The sequence below is a fragment of the Neolamprologus multifasciatus genome, chromosome 23 (genome assembly GCF_963576455.1).
Source record: "Neolamprologus multifasciatus chromosome 23, fNeoMul1.2, whole genome shotgun sequence".
Classification (NCBI taxonomy): Eukaryota; Metazoa; Chordata; class Actinopteri; order Cichliformes; family Cichlidae; genus Neolamprologus; species Neolamprologus multifasciatus.
This window is the reverse complement of record NC_140460.1, coordinates 15,155,171-15,180,243: the sequence shown is the minus strand read 5'-3', so window position 1 is coordinate 15,180,243 and position 25,073 is coordinate 15,155,171. Positions and strand designations below refer to the sequence as shown.

Here is a 25,073-nt window from a genome sequence, read left to right as displayed (position 1 = left end):
GGGCCAGAGCTGCTTCCCATCAATCATAAAGTGAATTACGCGAGGCGCTTTAGTTCAGGCTTTTCGGGCGTTCCTCACCACACACAAAAGACAAAACAGTGGCTAATTACTACAATATATCAGTATACACTTGGGTTTGTGCATATCAACGGTGTGCTTGAGCATATAGTTTTGATATTAAATCTTCATTACTGCCACTCAAGTCTCAGGACCCTCGGGAACCATAAGAATACGACACCTATGCACCACTTTAGAGGAATAGTTTAACTGTAGATCATGTCGATTACACAACTGGCCGTGGTCCAACCACCACAATTGCTGCAAGGCTGGAATTTAGAGCTCCTCTTTTCCTGGAGTAAAAGAACAATTCCAGTTGAACTGAAGAGAATCACCAACACCTTTTTTTTAATTTTGTATGCCACTTTCTTAAGTTTGCATTTTCTAGCATGTATATTTGTGTTCCCTGAGGTGTGTTTGTCTGTGTGTGTGGGATGAGGGCTTGTGTCTAATGCTGATACTCGCTGCTGCAGCAGTGACACTGCACTTTTGCCAGGCATGCTATGTTTTGTTACAGCTGCCCTGCTATACACTGAGTCAATCAGGTTTTTGGGTGTAATGCCAGGTCAACATCCATAACACTTAGTGGGGAGAACAATGTGAGTGTCATGCATTGTGTATAAACAACTTACGGAGTAAATTTTGTTCATCTATTGGATTATATTTAGATAGCAGTTTAGTAGATGTACAAACATAAGAAAAACATCAATTTGGCTGTAAATGTAACAACTAAGGGATGCATTTTCACCGGAGGATCCGTGCTCCGGCACGTTTGGCCCTCAAACACCACTTCGTTTGACTTAGTGTGATAGCTGTGTACACACCCTGGATTGTTTAATGTGGTGGTCCCAGGTGCATTTTATTGAATCGCCTTCACAATGAGAGCAGCGTCTGGAAAATCTGAATTCCTTCCTTTACTTTGTTTTAGAGCTAATTAGCAAACAGCTTAATGTTATATGATTGGAAGATTACACCTTGTAAAGATCAGCGTTGTTAAAGTTGTCATGGCGAAACCGCTAACTTTAGCATGTAGCAGTGCATCACACAGCATACAGGCATTGCTATGATCTTCTAGCATTGTTACATCCAGCTGAACTGTTCAAATAGAACCTGTTGTTTCACTGTTGTTTCACTGTTGTTTTTATTCTTTTTAATTGATGTTTACAAGATTGTAACATACATGGTGAATGTGTGTCTAAATGGTTGACTTTGAGTGTAACACTAGCTTGCTGTAAACCTGAACCGGTTACAACAGCTGACATCCCTCAACCATTTATCTTAAACATCCAGAAGGTGAGTCATTTTTTTAGCTCCCCCACTGCTTACATTTTGACTTTTACTTGACAGCAGCAGTACACAGGATACGCTGCTTGTGCAACCAATGTGTGAGAGATCGTCAGCTACGCAAGTGATATGATGGCCAAAATAAAACTCACGCCTCGATCTGTCAGAAAGCAGGTTCTCGTCAGTGTTGCTCAAGAGACTTGAATGTGTGGGAAATGGCTGTGAGAAAGAATGAGGCCTCCCTCACTGGAGGAGCAGCAGGGCAGGACGCAGATTTTTAGGAGCAAGCTAACATGTTGGTTTCTGAGCAATGATCGAGCTGCGACACGCCCATTACCTCACACTCATTCACATGATTCACACATGATTCATGCAGAATAAGTGCAGGACTGTACTTGAAGTTGAATATCTTTGATAAAACCTGAAGAGATGAGAAAGCATCTAATGAGAGTTCTATTCCACAGGCCTCTAATACAGTGACTGTTGGCTCACAGGCGCTAGTGTCCAAATCCCCCATGCAGCACTTGCCATCAGGGCCACAAGCCTTAATCCAGTGGGCAAGCGATCTTGGCCACAATCCAGTCACATCTTACACCAGCACTCCCGTGGCAAACCACTTCAATATCCGACTTAGAGAGCCAGGTAAGCTGAAGAAGAATCACATTCTCCATTCATGATGAAGCATAAAACTAGCGTGCAATTGTAGTAGGTGTAGTTTCCTGGATGCAAAATCAGCCTCATGAGGTTATGTGTGACTTCTAGATGTCGTGGATTCTCTGGAGAGCAAATTACCTCCCGAACTCGCCATCCTGCGTGATTCTAGTCCTCTTCCTGACGCTGGAACTCCACTGCGACGATCCGGTCTGCCGTTTCCATTCCTTACAACTGGGGGCATGCCTCCGCTGGGACACCTGCCCTACGAGCCCGATGAGCCCGAAATCGTTTTGAATGTTGACCATAGTGTGCAGTGCAAAAAAGAAAGGATGGTGGTCAGCATTGACAAACAGAGTCTGCAGGTGAGTAAACAACCGGACATTCTCTGATTCTGCCTGGAGCCCAACAGGCTACAAATAATGGTTATTTTAAATATCGATGTATTCTATGCTTCTGATCAATGAGAAAGGCATTTTGTTGTTTTACTTTTGCGTCTCTTTTCACACGACACAGAGTCAGTGTGACAAAATGTGACAAGAAGAGCAGAAAACAACAAAATGGAGCTCATCCAAAAAGACTAGAAGCGTCTAGACCAATTAAAAGGCTGAATGAATGTCTTCTGCAGCGATTACAAAATACTAGCATAAACCTCCATGACGCTGTGTTGTTTATTTTCAAAAAGCACGCACTGTGTGCTGAGGTTGTTACCAAATAATAATGCTGTCTTGGTCTAATGGTTACATGTGGATAATTATGGAGACAGTTGACCCCACCTATCTGTTGTGTGGGGATAGCAAGTTTCAGATCTACAAAAGTGAAATGAGAAAAAGTAAATCACTGAAGCAGGCAGGGCTGTTTCAAGCATTTGGCATCTGAACATAGGGACAGCTCAATCAGCCCACATCACAGAATGGAAACTGGCATAGGCTGTAATTGGGAGCTGGAGCTAGACCACCTTGTGGGATTTGTTTATTCCTGAGAACTCCAGGTTTTGCACAAGTACTTGGACTTTTTTCTCCTTTTTTTTTTCTTTTTACAATTCTGAAAAGTTAATAAAGGAAAAGTGTTTTGATCTCCATCCATGTTTGTCTTTTTATTTATTTTTTCTTAACTTAGGCAAGTGGGTTTACAAATGCCAGCCTCACACTTCAAGACCCACAATGCAAAGCAACAGTCAATGCCACCCACTACACTCTGGAAACTCCTTTGACTGGCTGTCAGACCACCGAATTTACCATAGAGGATAGCACGATCTACATCAATTCTGTGAGTATATTATCTGGTGTTACAGTGTAGCTGAAATTACTTGAAAATGCCCTCTCTGTATATCAGACCTCTAGTTGCTACTATAAATACAAAGATATGATTTAATTTTAAATTGAAATAAACTACAAAAACTAAACTACTCTTCATTTTTTAAAAAGTCACTATAATTATCTTGCTTTATTTTAACTTGTCAACTTAATGAGAACAACTTAATGAGAAGACAATGAGAACATTTTAACAGAAAGGCTTTCAGTCAGAAAACTTTCTTTTCTACTTGTTTAAACTTTAGAAAGGATACTAGTTTTTGTTGAAATACACCCTTTACACAGTTTTAACCATGTGCCAAAGTCAAACTTTGCTTGTCTAAACAATTCCTGAGTGACTAACATCCAAATAGTTGTGTGTTAGCCTAGGTTTAACATATTAAGATGTTGGGCTTGTTAAAGCATTGATATCTATGGGCAGTACAGAGCTGTGACACTCTGAAGTCAGGGAAAAATTTACCCAGTGTCAGAAAGACTTTCTGTTTTATTTTAAGGTATTTTTAGCTTTAGCTTGCAGTTTAATTACATTCAGAGAATAAATGTCTTTGATTAGTTTAGAAAAAGATCATCATTTGAGCTTAAATACTCAAACACACATACTCTTTCAAAGAAAATAAATCACATTTTAAAAGAGATCTTGCAGAAAGCTTTGAAGGCTAATTTGATTAGATTAGTTGTTAGGGTGTTTTTTTTTTTTTTTTTAGCATGACCAGTGCTTAAATGTCAGCACTGCCATGGGAAATGCTCAGAGGCTTGACACTTATTTGTGTCATAAATAAATATTTTTTTAATAAAGATGTCCACTGATAGCCATGCTCTTTTGTGTACAAATGGAAACTGGAAAGATATGGACAATATGTGCAGGGGAAATGATTACATTTCTGACTCATTTTCGTGTCTAATAGTGATCACCTGCTTTTATGTCATTAAGACATTCCCAGTTATCTTCATTATTGTGGAATGCATTCATTCAGCATGTTTGTTCTAACAAGCAAGGATGAATCACTTCTACCCTGGCCTTTTAAAATCTTTTGTTCGGGGAAGTTTGGAAAAAACACTTTTTCTGTCCAGTGCAGATTAAAAACCCAGGCATAAGTCCAAGGTCATCTTTTGTGTTATCATTTGGACATGCAGACAACCTCTGACCTCTGGTCAAAGGAGATTAATTTTCAATTGTCTGGGTTCCCACTCATCAAAGCTAATGTGTTTTGGCTGTTGTCCCCACATTGCTGTGATATGTTGATTTATTTCAGCAGTGGCACCAAAGGCAGGTCAGCAAACTTCAAAACAGCTCTGTTAGTGTCATTGAGACAGTCCTCTCTCTAAAGCAGCAGACTCATCTCAGGCCCTGACATGCCACTACTCCACTGAGAAATTAGAAATATGTCCTGTCTCACTGAGGCCACTGGACATTCCCAGATTTAAGCAAGAATGTTTTGCCGACCTCTCTTAATCTCCGCCTGAATGAGGCAATACTAAAGGAGTAGAAAAGGGGGAAAAAAATTGGAAAAAATCTTGTGTAAACTTTCCGTCAACTGCTGATTGTTGTGCTCAGGTTTGTCAGTGTGGGCTTAGTAACAAACTTCTCTTTGGTGTGCAGGTCACTGTAAGTCATGCTGAGACTAAAGATGGGAATAGCGACCAGAGAGTGCCCGAGAGTATGCTTCCCGTGAAAACGTTCAATTCACCCACCATATTGGTAAGACTCTGGAATCATTGTGGTCCTTTTTCTGTCAGATCTGCACTTCATTGCAAGGGGAAAGTTGACAAGTCGAGACTACTGGTAAACTGTATCTCTATATGCGCAACTGCAGTAAATCATGCATAGTTGGAAGAAACACCAGTTTCTTACTGCCCCTTGGGCTGCTAGTAAAGACTCTTCTGGCCTGCAATCTCCCCATCTTTCCATGATGTCCGTTTAATGAACTTGACCTTTCCATTTTCCATTTTGAAGTTTCTCCATCTTTTCTCTGCTAGCTTAGTTTCCTTTATCTCATCCAGTCCCCGTCTCCCACTTATTGTTCTTGTTTATACAGTATCTCTTTTGTTCCTGGTCTGTCTTAATGTGGTCAAACAGTGACACACAGTCATGTGGAGTGAGAGCGCTTAGCCGTGGAATGTAACGTCAGAGTCCTGCTGATATTTGTTTTGGCTTTGCCTTATTCTTCTAACAGTTCAACTGCACATACACAAGAAAAACTAAGAATCAGGAAACCTCAGCTCCCAGGATTGTACAGGAACCACCAAGGCAACCGGTCAACAACATGACGTTTAACATGGAGCTGTACGACTCGCTGCCTATCAACAACCCTGCACGCCAGAATTTCTTCACCGTTTCACAAAATCAGAAAGTGTTTGTGGAGGTATGTTTTGCATTTATAATACATTACCTCTCACGCCAGAATACATGTTTGGTGTAAATGAAAACTTTTGGCAGAAAACTGCAACCATCTGCCTCCATCTGAGGCTTTAGCGTTTCCAGATTTAATCTCTTACCGAGCCCTTCGCTCGGTAAGAGCACTGTGACTGTTTCAAGCTAAAAAGCTAATAATTTCTTTCACTTCTTGCTTTTATTATATCACAGTTCTGCATGTCATCTGGCTAAAAATATCTGTTTCACTACATTAATTATGCTAGTCATATAAGAGATAGCAAAGACTGAAAAGTCCTTTGAAGAGGTGATGTAGGATGACATCAGCATGAGATGCTTCACTCACAGCATGGACACAAAGCCAGTGTGCTGTAAACACAAAGTGCTCACAGAGTGTCTTTATCCTTCCCTCTTAAGTGCATTGCATTTATTTTAGCTGAGAAATAAGTAAAACATGACTAAATATTTGTTTCTCACCTTTCAGGCAGTCGTTCTTGTTTTGTTTTGCATATCTTTACACTGGCAGCAATAAATACATCGCAATATTTCTATTAGAAGACTTATTTAGTCAGCTTTGGGTTGCTGCTGACAGAATTATTTGGCACTTTAGTTGCCACCAGCTGCCTTCTAACTTTTGAACTTCTTTTTCTGTTGTGGTTAGTAAAAGGTGGGATTTGAATTTTATTTTTGCTGAACAGCTGCTGGTACAGCAAAAGTGAGCTGAAGCATAAAACCAAAACAACACTCTAAAAGAAACCAGAAGCTCATTAGAGCTGAGGGTTATCACCATGACTGTGCCCCTTTTGTCCTGCCCAGTTTAACACGTAAATATTGATTGTTTCAGCTTTAAATTAGTATTTTAACATCTTGTAAATTATGTTTGTTTGTATTTGTTTTTATCGTTGTTCCCAATTTTAGGACTAGGCAATAATAATAATTTGTATTTATTGTTTCTGCGATCTTCTTAAAATCTTCAAATACAAAATGACACCTTTTCATTTTGCATGTTTTGTCCAACAAGATTACTTTGCAGACTTTCTTCAGACAACAGCAGATTAGGTTTTCTTCCAAAAATGATTATATTATAAAGTAAAGCTCACATCAGATCAGAGCAGTATTGTGTTGCCGTTCAGTTTTGTCGGTGAGCGGTTTCCCTCACTGATTATCACTTCATGAAGACTCCTGTCACGACAACTGACAAATAAAATCTGTTTTTACTTGCCTCTCATCCGCTCCAGATCACATCAACTGCATCAGATCCAGAACTGGGGTTCACCATCATATCGTGCTTCATTTCTCATGACTCCAATCCCAGCGTGTCTTCAGGGTACACACTCATTGAGACAGTTTGTCCCACAGATGCCTCTGTCACATACTATCCTCAATTCCCTGTCCACCCTACAAAGATGGATAAGAAAACCTTCAGCTTCAGCTTCAACTCAACTTTCAAAGTGTCCCTACTTTTCCTGCATTGTGAGATGTCTCTGTGCTCAAAGTCATCTCAGAGGAATCTAAATTTACCACAGGTATGCAGAATAATCTTCCCCAAAGAGCCATTGCTATGTTTTTTTTTTAGTCTCCCAGAGTATCACCAGTGTTTGTTTGAGCAGCCGGGCCTGTAGGAGACCATCTTTACTCCGGCTGACCTGCAACATTCAGTGTCAGGTCTGCCCCCAAACCTAAGCGGGAACCATTGCACAGTTTCCCAAGTGGCCGACCACTGAGCAAAATAATCATCTTTTTTTCTCCCTCTGTTATTTGTTCTGTCTGGTGCAAGCGCTTTCTTTTACTTTCTGTAAGTCTTACCTAAATGTTAACCCCCCCCCCCCCCCCCCCCCCCCCAAAAAAAAAAAAAAATATATATATATATATATGTGTGTGTGTGTTCCTGTCTAGCTATCTTTGTGAGGACCGAAATCTGCATTCCACTATGCTTGTGAGAGCCAACAGTCACTTGTGAGGACACACTCACCGGTCCTACAAGTTTGAAGGCCTTTTTGAGGCTCAAAATGCGGTTTTAGTGTCAGGGTTACAATTAGGTTATGGTTAGGTATGAAAAAGAGTTCGATTTAGTTCTCTTTTGTTAAAGCTTTAGTGCACGGTCCTAGGGGCCGCTGGATCACCCATACTCTCCTTTAAAGCTCCTGATAAACTTTTCTGCTCCTCTTCTCCTTCCCTCGACGGTCCTCTTTGGCGTATACTGTAGTTGTCCCATCTGACTGACTTGTCCTTATATTAAATTATTGTGTAAGAATTCAGCTTATGAGCTAACGGGAAGTGTGGTATATATATAAAAAAATCCTAAAAATAAACTAAAAACATTATATTAAAACCAGAAAGGCAGACAGATTCCTCCAAAGAATTGTGGAGGGGATTTAGCCTCCACAAAATGCTGAGTCTTATTGTGCTTTATTTTGTGCTCTTAAAATTAATTGTGAGGTTAATTACTTGTTAGTCTTCAACATTCCCACACAATTTTTTGTTAGTTTTTATAAATCACACATTTATTTGCAAGAGGAAACTGTCTAATCCATCTGATATGAATATAATATTTTTTATATAATTATTTAATATTTTAAATATAAAAATAATTATAAGCTTATTTCTACCACTAATAGAGTCATGTTTTTGTTTGTTTGTTTGTTTGTTTTTTTGTAAGTTTTAGGGTTAGGCATTCATTTTTAATGGTTAGGGTAAGGGGCTAGGGAAACCATTATGTCAATGAAAGTCCTCACTAAGATAGCTGAACGGGGTTGTGTGTGTGTGTGTGTGTGTGTGTGTGTGTGTGTGTGTGTGTGTATATGTAGTATCCTGAAGCTGGCTTGTGATTGTGGTGCTAACTGCTCTATTACAGTTGCCATCAGCTGTAGTGGGTGAAGATTGAAAGCTTTTCCTTACTTTGAACTCCAAATTAGTACTTTTGAGCAGATGTGAGTGAATGCACTTTTGAGTTTGAGAAATATGAATGTCAAATTATTAATTTGATATTTTTTTAATTACTGCACAGTGTTTGCCACCCATTGAAAACTGTGATTCTCTCTCTGTGGACAATATCATGGCGATGATGATGAACAAAAAGGTCTCGACTCAACCGCTGGTTGTGGTGGATGACTTGAGCCACATACCAGGTCAGTAAAAGCAAAAGCAAACATAATTTACATCTGTTTACACCAGGAGTTCAGTTGTGCTTGGAACTGTGACATCCACAAATACGAGTATGCACAGTGAAAGAAGCAATTCTGAAGGCAGAGGAACCGCATAAAGTTGATACTTGGAGATCAGACCAAACGACGGGATCACTGTCCAACATCTGGTTCTTACTAACTGTGTTGTGTGTATATGATTGTGTATACAGGTGCTTAGGCATACACATATGGTGTGTCTCCGTTTACATTGACATCTGTACACAAGAGTGTGTTTTTGGGTGTGTGTGTTCAAACTAGCATATGGCTGATAAAGGGGAGTGTGCTAACGCTGAGGCCCAGTTCTGCTGTGGACCAGACCATGCTGAGGGAGACATGGAAAAGAACAGTCATACGTTACTAAGATCCAGTTGTTTTCACTTAGGCCCTTCACTGTGGCCTCAGCTTTCCACTAGTGAGGGGGAAAATGAGGAGCGGTGGTCCCCTTGTTGGCTTTGAGCACTCAATCAGAGCCTAAAGGTCCCTCGATGTTTAGTCACTCGTTGGTTCACACTCTTTATCGTAGCACCTCCGGGGGTGTAAGTACATTTAGAAGGCAGGATGGAGACCTGAGGTAATGCCATCACATGATATTTATTATGACCTAAACCTAAATGGACTGATATAATCAGTGCCTTTTCTCTAGCGGACTGCCAGCATTTTTCATATTAGCATCCCCCTCTGAGCAATGACATCAACACGAGACATGGGGTCAGTTTGAGTCATGTTTATTGGCTTGTGATTTGATGTAAATTAGATCATTTTAATTGGTGTAAGCTACAGCCCAACCGCTATTTCACAATGGTAGAAAATAGACTGATTACTCCTTTACCTAACGAAACTTGGTTTTGGTATTGGCTTGGTCAATCTCTGTGCTACAGTATATGTGTGCTATTCAGAATAGTGTTCCATTGTGGATGTGAACCCTGTATTTTGTTCGGATGGTAATATCAGTTGTGATGAGCTCTTCATAGACCAAACAATTTATTGATTGATTAGATTCATTTTATGGCTTCTCCCAGTTGAAGTGTATGCACTGATGGTATTTTTCAGATCCTGGTCTTCCTCTTAAACATCAGTAATTTTATTTGCTTTAAAGTTCCTACTTGTCTGAGCTCTAGTGTGAGTCAGAGTTGTGCAGGATAATTCTAACCAGAAGTTTGTGGCTTTATTACATTTTAATTGGACGTCAGCCTCCAATGCTGAGCAATGATACTATATGGATGGAGTCACTTTTTAGCACAGACATGCCAGTGTTGATGCTGAGGATATTGGTGAACAGAGACTGTGAAATTTGAAGTAATGGCTGAGTGTCTAAGCCAAGCTAGTCCAAAGTGGTACAGGCAGGGTGCACTGCCTGTACCACTATGCCAGTGCAGCGGGTTTATTTTCCATGGAGTAAGTAAACACACTTATGCCATAAACACACTGGAAAAAAAACCCCTCGAATTCAAAGAACACAAAGGCATCGCTTATGCTAGGATGGCAAACAAAATAAGCAGCCTTTTCAAGGGCCACGGTTCTGCACTGGACAACATCCCAAAAAGCTGAGTTCAATCTACAAATCAAAGGGAGCAACTTGTGGCCAACTTTGTGCATGGAAAGACATAACAGCCTCAAAGCTCTACCATCAAAATTAGATTTAATGCTTCACAACGTCAATAAATTTGATCCCTTTTTTATGGGTTCAGGAACGTTTAGAAAAACTTGAAAGGTATAATCTATCTGAGAGGCTGGCAGTGTTGGTTATATCGTCACATCAGTACATGTAGTATTAATTTAGTTTAAAGTCTGCAAAGTGTAAAGACAGAGGATAATTTTTTATATCACATTGGACTGAACAGGTTGAACTGCAGCGTTTAATATATGAACGTGTTCATCCTTTAGATAACTTTGTCTTACTAAGTAACTGATTTCTCATAAAATATCTCATTTATTACTTTAAAACCAACTGAATGAGGCTCTCCATATGGTTTGCTGTATTCACTGGCTAGATGTCAAGAAGCTCACTTTATCATTAAAAAGATCATAAATATATATATATATATATATATATATATATATATATATATATATATATATATATATATATTAGTTCTGAAAAAGAAAGGATGAACATGAGTTAGGATTCATGCCTCAGCAGAGTATGAACAAAAGAAGAGAGTAAATCTTTGACATATGCTTGCAGATTGTACACCGCACTTTAGGCAGAGCTAGTAACCTTGTGGACCTGAGCTGGGTTAAATAACATGTTTTGAGCTACGGAGTTCAACCTTTGCATGGTTTATAAGTTTGAAACTCTTCTGTGTTGAGAGTCTTGGAGCGACAGCTCTATGACGAAAGGCCAAAGTTGAACAAAAACAAGTCATTACGCAGGAGTGCTTCTTTCCATATCAGGCAAATTTACATAAATAAATGATGTTCATAGAGATATATGGGCTGTTTCAAGTTTGGCAACAACATAAAGCTAACATAAATCAAAAGTTCAACTTTGAAGCAGATGTCTGGTTCTGTTAAAAGTAGAAAACAACATTCAAGACCAGTCAGATGTCCTGCAGAGAACTGTACCCTATAGACATCAAGGCAGTATTTGAAAGCACCGAGCTTTCAGCTTTGCACATGATCTCTGAGTCGAGTTAACACGAGAGCATTAAACACTCCTGTGCTTTGCTGGGTTCAGTCTGTATATTCCTCCTTTATCTTCTGCTTATGAGGCTGCATGTGTTCATGGCCTCGACATTTTTAGCATAACAAGTCACCCGGGACAGATAGCTCCAGACTGAAGGGGAGTAGGGTGGCACAGAGGACGTCCTCTGGCCATCGTCCCCTCTGAAATTAAAGTCTTCTCTGATGACCTGTCATCATCCATTACCCGAGATGAAAACTTAAAGGTGTTCTGTCCGAGAATAGCAGCCATTGTGCCCCAGTCTTGGACGTATACCAGGTTTGCCTCTTGAGTTCGCCCGTACACAAGCGCCTTTGTATTGTTTGTTAAGACATTATTATAGCTAATTTCACTTTTGAAAGCCTTCCAGATGGCTTGAAATAAATGGGTGAGCATGATTGGTTGGAGTTAAAAGGTTCATCCGTTAGGACACTGCCGGCTTACAGAATAGCTGCTTTTTCAGCGTTTTCCTGGTTCAGATTTCTGGATCACATTCCACAGAGAATTGCTTATCAACACACTGCAGTATCAGCAATCTACTGCTCCTGACAGGCTGACTCAGAGCATGCATTGTGCTATTTTAATGTACCATAATTCATACTGTATACTGTGCATCTGTACACGCAATAGTCAACATATATTTAAACTATTATATGTTGTTTTTGCAGATCCTACATCAAAATTATCAGAAGAGCCACGTAAGCCCTCTCCTGATGGTAAGTATTATATGATTGCATTTTATTTTGCGTATGTCCATGTGTATATAAGTGGATTATATGGATCCCAAAAATGAATAAACTGCATAAGATAAACCAGTAAATAATGAAGCTATATAAGGAATCATCAGCTTAGGTCACTTATTATTTCATATTGGTCCTTACCATAACAGTTGTGATGCTTGCTGGACTTTTTTCTTTCAAATTGAAGAAGGTAACTAGAATTTACCAGTAACTATGGATCTGTAGTTTGCTGATAACACAGCTAACTAGGCCAGGCAATAGTTGTTGTTGTTTTTGTTTCTTTTTTGTAAATCATGCATAGCTACTCTATTAGAGTCCAAGAATATAGGCAATAGATGCAAGGGCAGTGTGACTGGGTAAAAGGTGAACTTAGTTACGATTTCAGTTCCTAATATTTGTTTTCTTGTTTTACACATTTTAGGTAATTTATATTTGTATTGTAATTGTATGTATAATACACTTGTTTAACATTAAAACCATGTTCTGTGTTGGTTTGTTGTTCAGTAGTGTATGTACTGGACACTCCTGTGGTGGTGGGCATCGCCTTTGCAGCCTTTGTCATCGGGGCTCTCTTGACCGCAGCTCTGTGGTTTATCTACGCGCACACAGGTAGGTTCTTTACCTGCCTCTCCGTGGCCCCTACTCACTTCTCCACATTAATGAAAAGATAAGATGCAGAGGAATGCCTGAGGGTCTCTGTGCCAGAAATGTGCCGCTGTGATTGCCAAACATCCTGCTGCTGACAGAGGCCAGCTCACAATAACGTATTGACTCCTCTACTGTAAATATATCCTGTTGGTCAGCAGCAAGAGCTCTTCTCTTTCCTGCCTTTGAATGTTTTGGGGGCCATGGGGTGGTCTTTCTCAGTACATTCTCAGTACAATGGCTGGAGACGAGTTGGAAATTCCCCTTGTAGGGTTTAGTGGGCGCTCACAGGAAAAGACACACAATCTGTCCATTAGATGCCAAGACCTTCCCCTTCGTCCCCAGCCCGCTGACCCTAACTGACCTATGAGAGGAAGCGAGTTCCCAGCAGCCCACTGAGTTCACCGTTGCACAGAGCTGCCCTGTTCTTCTCTGCCTTACTTTTTAACTGACTGACCTGTGAGCTGAGTGCGTTTTGCAGAAGGGCTTAGGCTGTTTCACTTTAGCATTCGGTATGTAAAGTGAAAGTTTTTTAAGAGCTCACAATTTGGCAGTGTAAATCAGTCTCCCAGGTAGTTACAACAATACAGGCACGTGTCGGGTTACAGTGCTGCAAACTGTTCCAGTCATGCTCTGTCACATTAATGAGTTTAGCTCTTTCTGAATATCTTTTAGACGTAAAGATCAGCTGTCAGAGTTTAGTGCCTTTATCTTTGTCACAATATTGGTATTGGCTTCTCTTCAGAAAACCACTTCACTTGTGCTTCATGGATTTTCTAGTGGGTGACCAAGAAAGAAACACAAATCTTTACATTTGGCTGGCAGTACATATCAAAGGTGAACACACATGAAAAACAGGGGTGGAGATAGCAGTTAGGAGGAAGCATGCATGGCGATGACTTTAAGGCACAAGTTCCTTCCATTATTAAAGTACACTTTTAGATGGGTGTGTTAAGCAGGATTAGTTGAAATGACCTTATATGGCAACACTTTCTGTCCCATGTTAACCCAAGAAAGTATATCCTCCAAAACAACCACTCAAAATACCACTTGAGAGCATATTTTAAACCAATGATGAAACAAGAAAACTAAACTGAGTCTATCCCCTCAGGGTCTGAGGACCTCTAAGAAAACAGTTAGATATAGTCCTTGGAATTATATTTTGGGTTTTTCTATCTATTACGATTTATTTCCCTACAAGGCAGTCAGCAACATAAATGCTTTAACATCAACCTCACATTATAACCGTTGGCAGTTTTCTCATTGTCTTGGCGCATATATTGTAGTTGGCTTGTAGGTTGCTGGAGATTGCTGGAGCTGTTGTCACCTTGTGCAAGAATTTTGTTTTCATCCACAAAATGAAACCAACTGTTAAAACAGCCAGACACAAGGAGAAACTTCAAACATTATCTGCTCTGAAATTCAATCAGACTCCGATGAGCCAAAATGTTAGGACCTCTCCTACCTAAGCAGGTCCAGTCACTTGGAGGCCTAGGATGCTGCAGGACTTTTAAATGTGTCCCGTGTAATCTGATACCCACAGCAAAACCTGCCGGTTGAAAGTTGGACCCATTCGGATCAAATTTGTTCCAGCACATCCCACACACTGTCACCAGGTCATTGTTTGTCCTTCCTCTGACCGTGAGAACACACAACAAGCCTTGCTATTTCAGAAATGCTTAAACAAGCTCATCTGGCCATAGTAAATTGTCCCACTATCACTCATATCTTAAATACGTTACTAAGATAATCCGAAAACTCACTGTTTTATCTAACCTAAACCTAGACGGCCACACCGACTTTTCTAAGCTCAGTCAGAGCATGACGATGGCATTCTGTTGAGTCACTACTGAAACACTTTTTTCACGATTACATGATTTTTGTTGAGCTCACTTTTGTATAAATTAGTATCAAATGAGTTCAACTCCATGATAAATACTTTATACGGCTCTTAAAATGAATTCAAATACTTTTTACTTATCACAATGTGAATGTGTCTTATACTTACATGGGCCCCTGCTTTACTTTCTGTTTAGTCCTAATTCCCAAATGTTGTCATGCTTAAAAGCTGGACAGATATGGTCAGTAAAAGACGGTTAAACATAACCATATTATCTTTGTCACATAAGGATTTAGCTCAAAGTTTTGCTGTACCTATATAAAACTTTGCAGAGCTTTGTGTTGTTTGTGTTGAGTCCAGATTTCTGCAATATTACTCCACAAGCCTTTATAAAATTATAATGGCAACGTGGTCTTATAGCCAGAGCTATGTCGTTATTTTTAATGTAGAGTTTGTATGTTCTCCCAGTCCTACAACTGGGTTTTATGTGGAAGCTCTGGTTTCTCCTGCCCTTGAAAAGCATGCTTGGCTGATTCTGGCTGTCATGGTCTGGGAAAAGTCTACCAAAAGAAATTCTGAATATTAACCAGCCCAAAGAACACCTCACAGAGATCACCACAGTGATTCTGCTGTAGAAGGAGTAGGGTGGAACAAGCCTGACTGTGCCATGAGTTGAATATGAAGCCAGCTAAACGGACGGGTTCGTTGCTAACTTTGTGTTAGTGTGCTTTCTGTGCAGGTGCATGCAAAGAGCGGATGTTGGGTGGAGAAGTTTCTGTCCTGGATGCTGTTACTGTATCCTTAGCCACTACAAAGACATCGTATGTTTGAATTTTTGTATCCAAGAGATACCGGGGTCAGTGTTTTCCCAAACTGAAATCTAAGGCAAATTGTCCCTGAGTAGACATCTGTTACAACAACTTTCATAGAGAGTTTTCATTCACTTTATGTTTCGGTCAGATAAAAGCAGCCTTTATCTTTCCTATCTAGAAAGATAATATCAGACTTGGGAATTTAAATTTCCTCTGACAGATGAGGTGAATCCAAGTGCCTTTGTTTTGCAGCACTCTTGGTCCTGTGAGGGAAAGACTGCTGGCAGCCCTGTTCTGGTAAACATTAGGAGAAATGTGGGGCCTGAAAGAGGGAAAGGGATGCCTGTGGATACATATGCCTGTCATACAGTGGGGCAAAAAAGTATTTAGTCAGCCACCGATTGTGCAAGTTCCCCCACTTAAAATGATGACAGAGGTCAGTAATTTGCACCAGAGGTACACTTCAACTGTGAGAGACAGAATGTGAAAAAAAAATCCATGAATTCACATGGTAGGATTTGTAAAGAATTTATTCGTAAATCAGGGTGGAAAATAAGTATTTGGTCACCTCAAACAAGGAAAATCCCTGGCTCTCACAGACCTGTAACGTCTTCTGTAAGAAGCTTTTCTGTCCCCCACTCGTTACCTGTATGAATGGCACCTGTTTGACCTCATCATCTGTATAAAAGACACCTGTCCACAGCCTCAACCAGTCAGACTCCAAACTCCGCCATGGCCAAGACCAAAGAGCTTTCGAAGGACACCAGGAAAAGAATTGTAGACCTGCACCAGACTGGGAAGAGTGAATCTACAATAGGCAAGCAGCTTGGTGTGAAAAAATCAACTGTGGGAGCAATCATCAGAAAATGGAAGACATACAAGACCACTGATAATCTCCCTCGATCTGGGGCTCCACGCAAGATCTCATCCCGTGGGGTCAAAATGATCATGAGAACGGTGAGCAAAGATCCCAGAACCACACGGGGGGACCTGGTGAATGACCTGCAGAGAGCTGGGACCAAAGTAACAAAGGTCACCATCAGTAACACACTACAACGGCAGGGAATCAAATCCCGCAGTGCCAGATGTGTTCCGCTGCTGAAGCCAGTGCATGTCCAGGCCCGTCTGAAGTTTGCCAGAGAGCACATGGATGATACAGCAGAGGATTGGGAGAATGTCATGTGGTCAGATGAAACCAAAGTAGAACTTTTTGGTATAAACTCAACTCGTCGTGTTTGGAGGAAGAAGAATACTGAGTTGCATCCCAAGAACACCATACCTACTGTGAAGCATGGGGGTGGAAACATCATGCTATGGGGCTGTTTTTCTGCCAAGGGGACAGGACGACTGATCCGTGTTAAGGACAGAATGAATGGGGCCAAGTATCGTGAGATTTTGAGCCAAAACCTCCTTCCATCAGTGAGAACTTTGAAGATGAAACGAGGCTGGGTCTTCCAACATGACAATGATCCAAAACACACCGCCCGGGCAACAAAGGAGTGGCTCCGTAAGAAGCATTTGAAAGTCCTGGAGTGGCCTAGCCAGTCTCCAGACCTCAACCCCATAGAAAATCTGTGGCGGGAGTTGAAAGTCCGTGTTGCTCGGCGACAGCCCCAAAACATCACTGCTCTTGAGAAGATCTGCATGGAGGAATGGGCCAAAATACCAGCTACTGTGTGTGCAAACCTGGTAAAGACCTACAGTAAACGTTTGACCTCTGTTATTGCCAACAAAGGTTATGTTACAAAGTATTGAGTTGTATTTTTGTTATTGACCAAATACTTATTTTCCACCCTGATTTACGAATAAATTCTTTACAAATCCTACCATGTGAATTCATGGATTTTTTTTTCACATTCTGTCTCTCACAGTTGAAGTGTACCTCTGGTGCAAATTACTGACCTCTGTCATCATTTTAAGTGGGGGAACTTGTACAATCGGTGGCTGACTAAATACTTTTTTGCCCCACTGTATATGCAAGCACATGTATAAAACACACACGACCTCTAGTACAAACTAAACTATCGATAGAACAATCTCTCTCCAGGAGAAAATGTGTTATCTTCATTTCAGATAAGCTATAATGCAAGCGAGGGACACACTGCAGTAGTAATTGTGCCAAATACTCAAATTAAACACAGACTTGGCTTTATTTCAGAAGCTGTTCATTGTCTGTCAGAGACGGTTTTTGGAAACAAACTCGAGCACTTCTATTTTCCCTTCATTTTAGCCATTGGATCCCAAGAGTTTACGAAATCAAACGCTTATTTAGACATAGAACAATAAACCAGTCATTGGTTTGAGCTCCGGTCACAGGGCCCGTGTTGTGTTTGTTCGCCTTTATCTGCTAAAGCAAGGCTAATTGGTTCCAGACAGAAATGAACTCTGTGAATGTAGAACCATCTTCTTCTCTTTGTTTAAAATATCATCTGTCAGATAGGATGCGACCATTTGTTTCTGGTCGTTTTGAGGTGGCATCTTTAGATGCCACCTCAAAATGTTTTTACCTTTTAAAAACAGAATCTGTGGCAGATTATGGTTGAAAATGGTCAAAAATGAGGGCAGATGAAGTCCCGAGTTCTTTATACGTAAAAGTACACTGTTTTTCTTAGGGATAAAAGTACATTCATCTAAATAGGAATGCTCAGATTTTATACGGGCTTCAGTGAAAGGTTTATGTCAAGTGGCAGTTATAGTAAACAGTAGGAGCTTTAATGCAGCCCATTTTTTCTGTGTGCAGAAGAACAATGGAGGCTCGACAGTCTTAGAGGAGTTCAATTTGTAGCTTTAACCAAATCACTTTGTAATGTTCTTGCCTAGGGTTGGCTTTTTTGGAAATTATACTCATTTTTCCTCTCTCCCTCTGGTCCAATCCCCTTCCTCCTGCTGCCCCACTCCCTCTTCTGCTCTACATCTAGGTGAGACAGCTGGCACACAGCCGGTCCAGAAGTCCCAGCCTGCCTCGGAGAACAGCAGTACAGGCCACAGTATCGGCAGCATGCAAAGCACACCGTGTTCCAGCAGCAGCACCGCGTAGCCCAGCAGGATGCACTGCCAGGAAGTTCTGACGGTTCACAGGGACCGGTTTGTTATCTCCTTCCATGAAAGGAATTATTTTTGGGGACGTGACAGGACAAAAAAAAAAGCATGAAAAAAAGCATGAAAAAGAAAAAATAACACCTTAAGTCCTTGTGCTAAATTGGTGCCACTTTAAGCGTGTGCAGACAAATGAACTGTCTTGGTTATGTTGATGTGTGTTAGTTCTGAGACACAGCTTGGCAGCCTCATCCGAGAAACAGATGCAAGTTTATTCCAGACATTTCTTTCAAATCCAAATGCTGCTTTATTCTGACCACAACACAGCCTTTTGTTTTGACCTTAAATGGTTTGATTGGGGCTGGTTGTGCTAAGCAGGTGTGCTCAGAGAGCAAGCCAACACAACAAGGCTGGAGTGATGTCAGTATTAGTAAGTGAGATGTTGATGGCTGGGCCGGAGCACGTTGTTTTATGACAGTGGAACCTAGAAAGTTGCAAGGAAGCAAATAAACCACTATTTTCATGCGGACAAGTGTGCAGTATGAACAAGTCATCATCTTGACTCAGAGATTATGGCTTTAAAAAGGCAGTCTGGGTATGAATGTGTTCAAAAGGGTAAATGCCAAAAAAATGTGAATGAAAAATGTGAAAGACGTGCTGAGAAAATTCCACATTTTCGAATTGTTTGTACTTTTTAATGGATTCAGCCACACAGGCCGGTAAAGTATACTCATCTAATAGTGTGCTTTAGTAACTCTTGGTATAGGCAAAGATTTGAGTTTTGGTTTCACTCGACTTCACAGGGGCATTATGGGTTCCCTTTTACTAGCTGTTGTTAATGGAAGACTTCAGCATTAAGAGAAATATTTGCTTATTATTATTTGAGATGATTGACACTTCTTTTATGTCTGTGTGTGAATTATAGAGCTCTGTTCAGTTGATGAGTGGCCTAGCTTAGCAAACCTGGTGGAATTGAGTAGTTCAGGGAAGTGGTAGTCATTTCTAGGAAGAGTAGTTCCGGGTAATAGGCCTAAAACACTCAGTATGTTTAAGTCATGGTGAATATAAAATACAAAATATTAGGAATCAATATTTATTTGTGACAGCAAGACTATAATTATGACATGAATAATAACTAAATTATACAGTGGGCAGGCATTGTTTTGGAACTTATTGCAGGGAGTGATTGACTCTTTTATGTGTGAGACCTTTTTAATGCTAAAGTTACAAAAATGGCCATAAATTGATTTATGTGATTTATTTTTTATATCTCTTTTATGAAATATTATTGAACATTTTACATTTTATGTAAAAAATGTTGCCCAGGCTCAGTTATAGGACTGAACTATCCCTTAGGTTTGTGGATTAGTGAGCATTAAATACTCTGTCCAAAAGTTTGGAAATAGGCCCACCAAACTAAAGCTTTGGACACCGTGATGCTAGCAGCTAGGCTATTCCTTATGCTAAACCTAGCTTATCACCAACTTTTGTGTAAAGCAATTTTTAAAAAAGACATGCTACTTTAGATCTTGTCTTTTTATGAAAAAAAATCAGAAAAGTTAAAATGAAAATTTGGGACATTTTTAAGCGTGGCCTTTTTGTGCCTCATATTACTGATTCTTTCTGCCGGCAGTTTGTATGCTAAGCTACGCTAGTCCGCCACTGCCTTCAGCACTATATTCAATACTGATGCAACTCATGTTAAGCAAGTGAATAAGGGTATTTCTCGAAGCGTTGATTTGCTCTTTCAAGGCCTGTATATTTTTGTATATTACTGTAATTACTCGTGTGTGCAAAGTAGTTTGTTTTTTTTTTGTTCTTTTGAGTTTTGTTGGATCATCAGCGTGAGCTTCATTAATCAGATTTTATAATAACAGAAACTACGTCAACAGTTTTGACAGTCATGGTTTTATATGGTAATCATGGTTTGGATCCCACAGTTTTAATTATTAGATAATTAATTGCCCGTCAGACCAGCAACCCCAAAGTGAAAGCAGAACATTTTTACATTTGAAAGGCTGCAAAATAAAGATTTAGTTTGTTCTCATGATAACGCGAGGATTAACTTTGTCAGTTGGCTGATGAATCATTGAACTCCTTATCAGAGAGTTTTTTGTTGTCATTTTTAAGAGATCAAACATAAAGTGTTTGGTTTTCCTTTTCCCAGATGTTTTTCTATGAATCTCGGCACTGACTGTGTGTTGAATAAGCTGCAGCTGAAGCTGACTTTTACCAACATATAGTTTCCGGCCTTCTTCAAACTGCAGCACCACGATTACCCCACCGTTGATGAATGATTGCTGTATGTGTGTGGAGGACAAACTGGGCCCTTTCCCTGCTATCATTTAACTTTGTAAGCAGTAACCAGAATGTGTATCATCTTAAGGCTTTTCATTTTTTCATGTAAACATGTATAAAGCTTTCTACAGAGAGTATAAATATATATATTTGTGTATAAAATTATATTTTGGAATATATTAACTAAAAGAAATTTATTGTCTTCTATGTGTGTACGTACTGTGAATTGTGGATTTGCTCATACATAACACACATTTGCGGGAGGATTTATTTACACTATTTGTTTAAACGTTATACCATTCTTTAGGACACTTTAATGAAAATGAAATAGTAGTATTTATAGTCAGAAAGGGACTAATATTTTTGAAAAAGAAATGTAAAAAAATATGTCATGATTATTTTCTTAATTCTTTCTGTTATTCGATGGGATGATGTGTCTTATTGACTTCATAAAGAATACAATAGAAAGAGATTGTTATTATTATCATATGTAAACAAATCTGGAATACAAATCTTTTGTTTAAGCATGATATTATTTTGTCAGATAGTGTTTGGGTTCAATTTTCCGTGTGCCGCTTCTCGCTATTTTATATAAATTGTGTCAGATATGAAGTAAAGAAATCAGATGTTGTACATCTTAAGTATAAAGTTTATTTCACTAAAGATAAGCTGTAGCTATAGATGTAAAAATATATATTTTTCCACATAAAATTAGTAAAGGATGGAGTCCTCCCCATTGTTATATAAAATAACCCAGATACCCAACTTGTTTTGGTTCTTTGGTTGTCACAACAGTGACATATACCCTCTTTTAAGATAATGAAAAAAATATGAAATCATGCCTAAACCCCTGTTGGAACAGTGGAAAAAAAAAAAATCAACCTTCAGTTATTTTGATAGTGGAAACTCAACTGCTTTCAATAATACCCGAGAAATATTTTTTATTAAGCTGTATTAGAAACACTCGGTTTGGAGCAACCTTCACAGCTTGTTTGTTTTATCGGGCTTTCTGCCATGTGTGTCCACAGCCAAAATCCAGCTAAAAGCTTTATTTGGTAAAGCTAAGTTATGCATATATGCAGCAGTCCTTTTGCAGAGCACTGTTGCTGTTAGCAATTAGCATAATTGTAAAAAAACAATATCCCACTGCAGGGTACAGTGATCATCCTCAGTGAAAGATCCACGCGCTGCAGAGTTGAAATGTGCCGCAGCCTATAATCAGCAGCCGTAGCGGGATTAACGCTTTTGGCATTCCTGTACTTTTGTGGTTTCTCTTATCGAGTGTGGCGAAGCCATTTTAAACATATAATTATCCCCCTCACCCCCCACCCGCCCTCATCCACTCATGCTGTTAAGCGCCCGAGCCTCGAGTTATGTTCTGGATCTAATCTTCTCATTTGAGATAATTTGGGGATATTTTTCACTCGAACTAACAATTCAATACAATTTGTGAGAGTCACTTTTCAAATACCAACATTCCTCCCTGAGTTTTGCCCCAGTGCAAGCTGGGAAAAGCTTCAAAACTTCCCCCCTCATGAACAGGTATGGATAATGTCGGGTTTTTAATAAATACAAAATAATGCTGTGCCACACCAAACGTGTTACTGTAGCGGTAAAAGATGTGGCTTCGCTGAGAGACAGTAAATAAATGCTGAATTCAGAACAGCTGAAAATTGGAGCATAAATCCATAGATTAGTTATGGATTACTAGTTACTGATTGTATTTTTTTTAACCATTTGACTACCTCATGTTTTTCTATGAATGTGTTATTTGTGTGTCTGTATCTATGTGAGTGTTTGCTTTGCTATGGATTCTTTTTCTGGGGCCCCATTATGGTTTGAAAGCAGTTTCCCATTTGATTTTTGAAAGCAACCAATGGCAAATTACAACTTCCCCGTAATACCAAGACGGCCTTTTATTGGTGTTTGCACATGTGTCAAGCGTAAGTTAGCCGTTATTGTTCCCTCTGGTTTATAAAACTTTTTATATGCTGTAAATATGCACGACATTTGTATTCCCATTATTACCAATAAATGTTCATGATAACTCACGAAATTGTCATGGCTGTTCATTTTTTAGGTATTTAGTTGAGTCTTATTTGTGAGTGTACGTAAATGTGGGTAACTCCTATAAGGATGCAGTTTGGAACAATGAGCTGCAATAATGATGTGTTAGGCTTGGCTCTTTGGCGCTGAAGCCATGACTCGCCTCTGGTGAGCTCATAGCGTGATATAGACCATGTGGACCTCTGCCTTGAGGATTCCGTAGGGGGGATGGGGGTGACCATTGAGATGAGTGCAATGTGAGTCCTTAACCTTTTTTGTTTTTGATTAGGGCTCCTTAGAGACAGCTGTAAGCAGCCTGCCTTGGAGTAAACTGAAAAGGGAAAGAGGCCAAGGGCGAACAGTAAAGCAGCTCTTATGCCAGCTCAGTTTTGGCTCAATACGTCCACACGTCCCAAATCCTTCAGACCCCTTTCAAGTTTTTGTTTCTGTCTCTGTAATTTTTTCCCCCCAAAAGCGCCCCCACCGAGGCATCCTCAGGCTGCAACACTCTTGTCCAACTGGTGACTAATTTATTGAATTTTTCAACAAACGAATCAGCCCGTAGATTATGATGTCATTATTTTTATTTCCAACTTTCCATTTCTGGGTACCTGGAACACACATTTGTTGTTCTGTAGCTAATCTGTTTAGTCACTGATTGCATGTGGCCCAGACAATATAGCATGACAAATGCAGGATGAAATTAAAAAGAGCTGTTTTTTTCTTTTTCTTTTCTGGCTTTTTTTTTTTTTTTAAGCTGACAAGACTCCAAACACTGACGCTGGGGAGGCCAGACTAATTTAGACCAGACATCTGGTCCTAAAGTTGATTATGTGAGTTAAGTGAGAAGATTGGGAAATTTTTGGCTGTTATACAACAACAGAGGGGGATGAGACCAGATTAACAGTCTGTGGACCTACGCAGAGCTTTAGCAGCTACAGCACCTCTTCCTTTCTCAGGGCACAAAACTATATTGCGGCAGGAAAAAGAACACATTCATAGATGAAAAGCAGACATGTTGTGCGTGTGCTAACAAACCTTGCACTGAAAAAAGCAGGTCCTTAGTGTCAAATGAAATCTAATCTCATTTGAGAAAACACAGTTCTAAGAAAATTTCAACTGGTGCATCTCTGATCCACACAGTCACACTCATTGTAATATATTTGGTGCATCTTTTATATTATGTGCCAATGATAATAAAGCCAACACAGTCTATGGTGCAAATACTTGGGGGCAGAAGAGCTTGAAACGTTTTCAGGGAGTTTTGACCCGATTACTAAGTTTATTTTCAAGCAGCGTTGTTGGTGAATAAACGTGAATGAAACAACTGAAAATTCATTTAGATTTGCCACTAATGTAAGAGTGGAACTGGGCCTCTGTGTTGAGTGTCATATCATGTTTGTGCGGACTCATCTGATTTCCACAGGTCCTGCAATAGCACATATGGTCTCAATCAACTAATCATCGAACTCCAGAATATATATCCCCAGTCCTGCCACTCATTCTTACCATATTGTTCTGTCAACAGTGAGGCATTCCTTTGCTCACTATTGGTTACCCCCTGTTGCTCATGACAAATGTGATCTCTGGCTCACCTCCCCTCCACACAATAAACCTTTTGTTAAATCTTGCAAACCTTTCCCGTGTTAAAATACAACCTGTTGCCATTTGCTACTTTTAGTGAAGGGGTCATTTTCTACTGCTTCTGCAGCTAAAAATCATCAGTGTTTATTGGTACACTGAAGAAGCTATTAGTATATCGGATGGAGAGCTCAGGTTGGGCAGTTTGGAGACAAATTTGGAGAGGCAAGGCTGAGATGGTTTGGACATGTGCAGAGGAGGGACATAATTGACAAAGGATGTTGAACATGGAGCTGCCATGAAGTAAAAGAGGAAGACCTCAGAGAAGAAGAAGGGTGTGCGTCACAGTTGAGGATGACAGAGATAGCTTGAGACAACAGCAGATTATCTTTTTAGATGAATTTTAGAATTATCTGTTGGCCACCGTACCCCAGGTTGTTCATTTTCAAGTTTTGAGGCAGTTAACAGAGAGTGGAAAATGCTTAGGTGCTGAAAAAAGATCAAATTTATGAAACTACTAAAAAAAAAGTGAAGTCACAACAAATTGAGATA

The 25,073-nt window shown here is 39.8% G+C and overlaps 1 protein-coding gene across 1 annotated transcript in view; it reads left to right on the top strand.

Annotated features, from left to right (window-relative positions):
- tgfbr3 (transforming growth factor, beta receptor III) overlaps positions 1-22,950 on the top strand; it is a 71,004-nt gene extending 48,054 nt beyond the window's left edge. Inside the window, 10 exon segments of the mRNA XM_085150399.1 lie at positions 1,806-1,983; positions 2,104-2,357; positions 3,112-3,261; positions 4,906-5,004; positions 5,480-5,668; positions 6,915-7,202; positions 8,684-8,804; positions 12,192-12,239; positions 12,768-12,872; positions 18,479-22,950. Of these exon segments, the coding sequence (XP_085006525.1) occupies positions 1,806-1,983; positions 2,104-2,357; positions 3,112-3,261; positions 4,906-5,004; positions 5,480-5,668; positions 6,915-7,202; positions 8,684-8,804; positions 12,192-12,239; positions 12,768-12,872; positions 18,479-18,597 (1,551 nt within the window). The 3' untranslated portion in view covers positions 18,598-22,950.
- Positions 22,951-25,073: the final 2,123 nt, after the last annotated feature.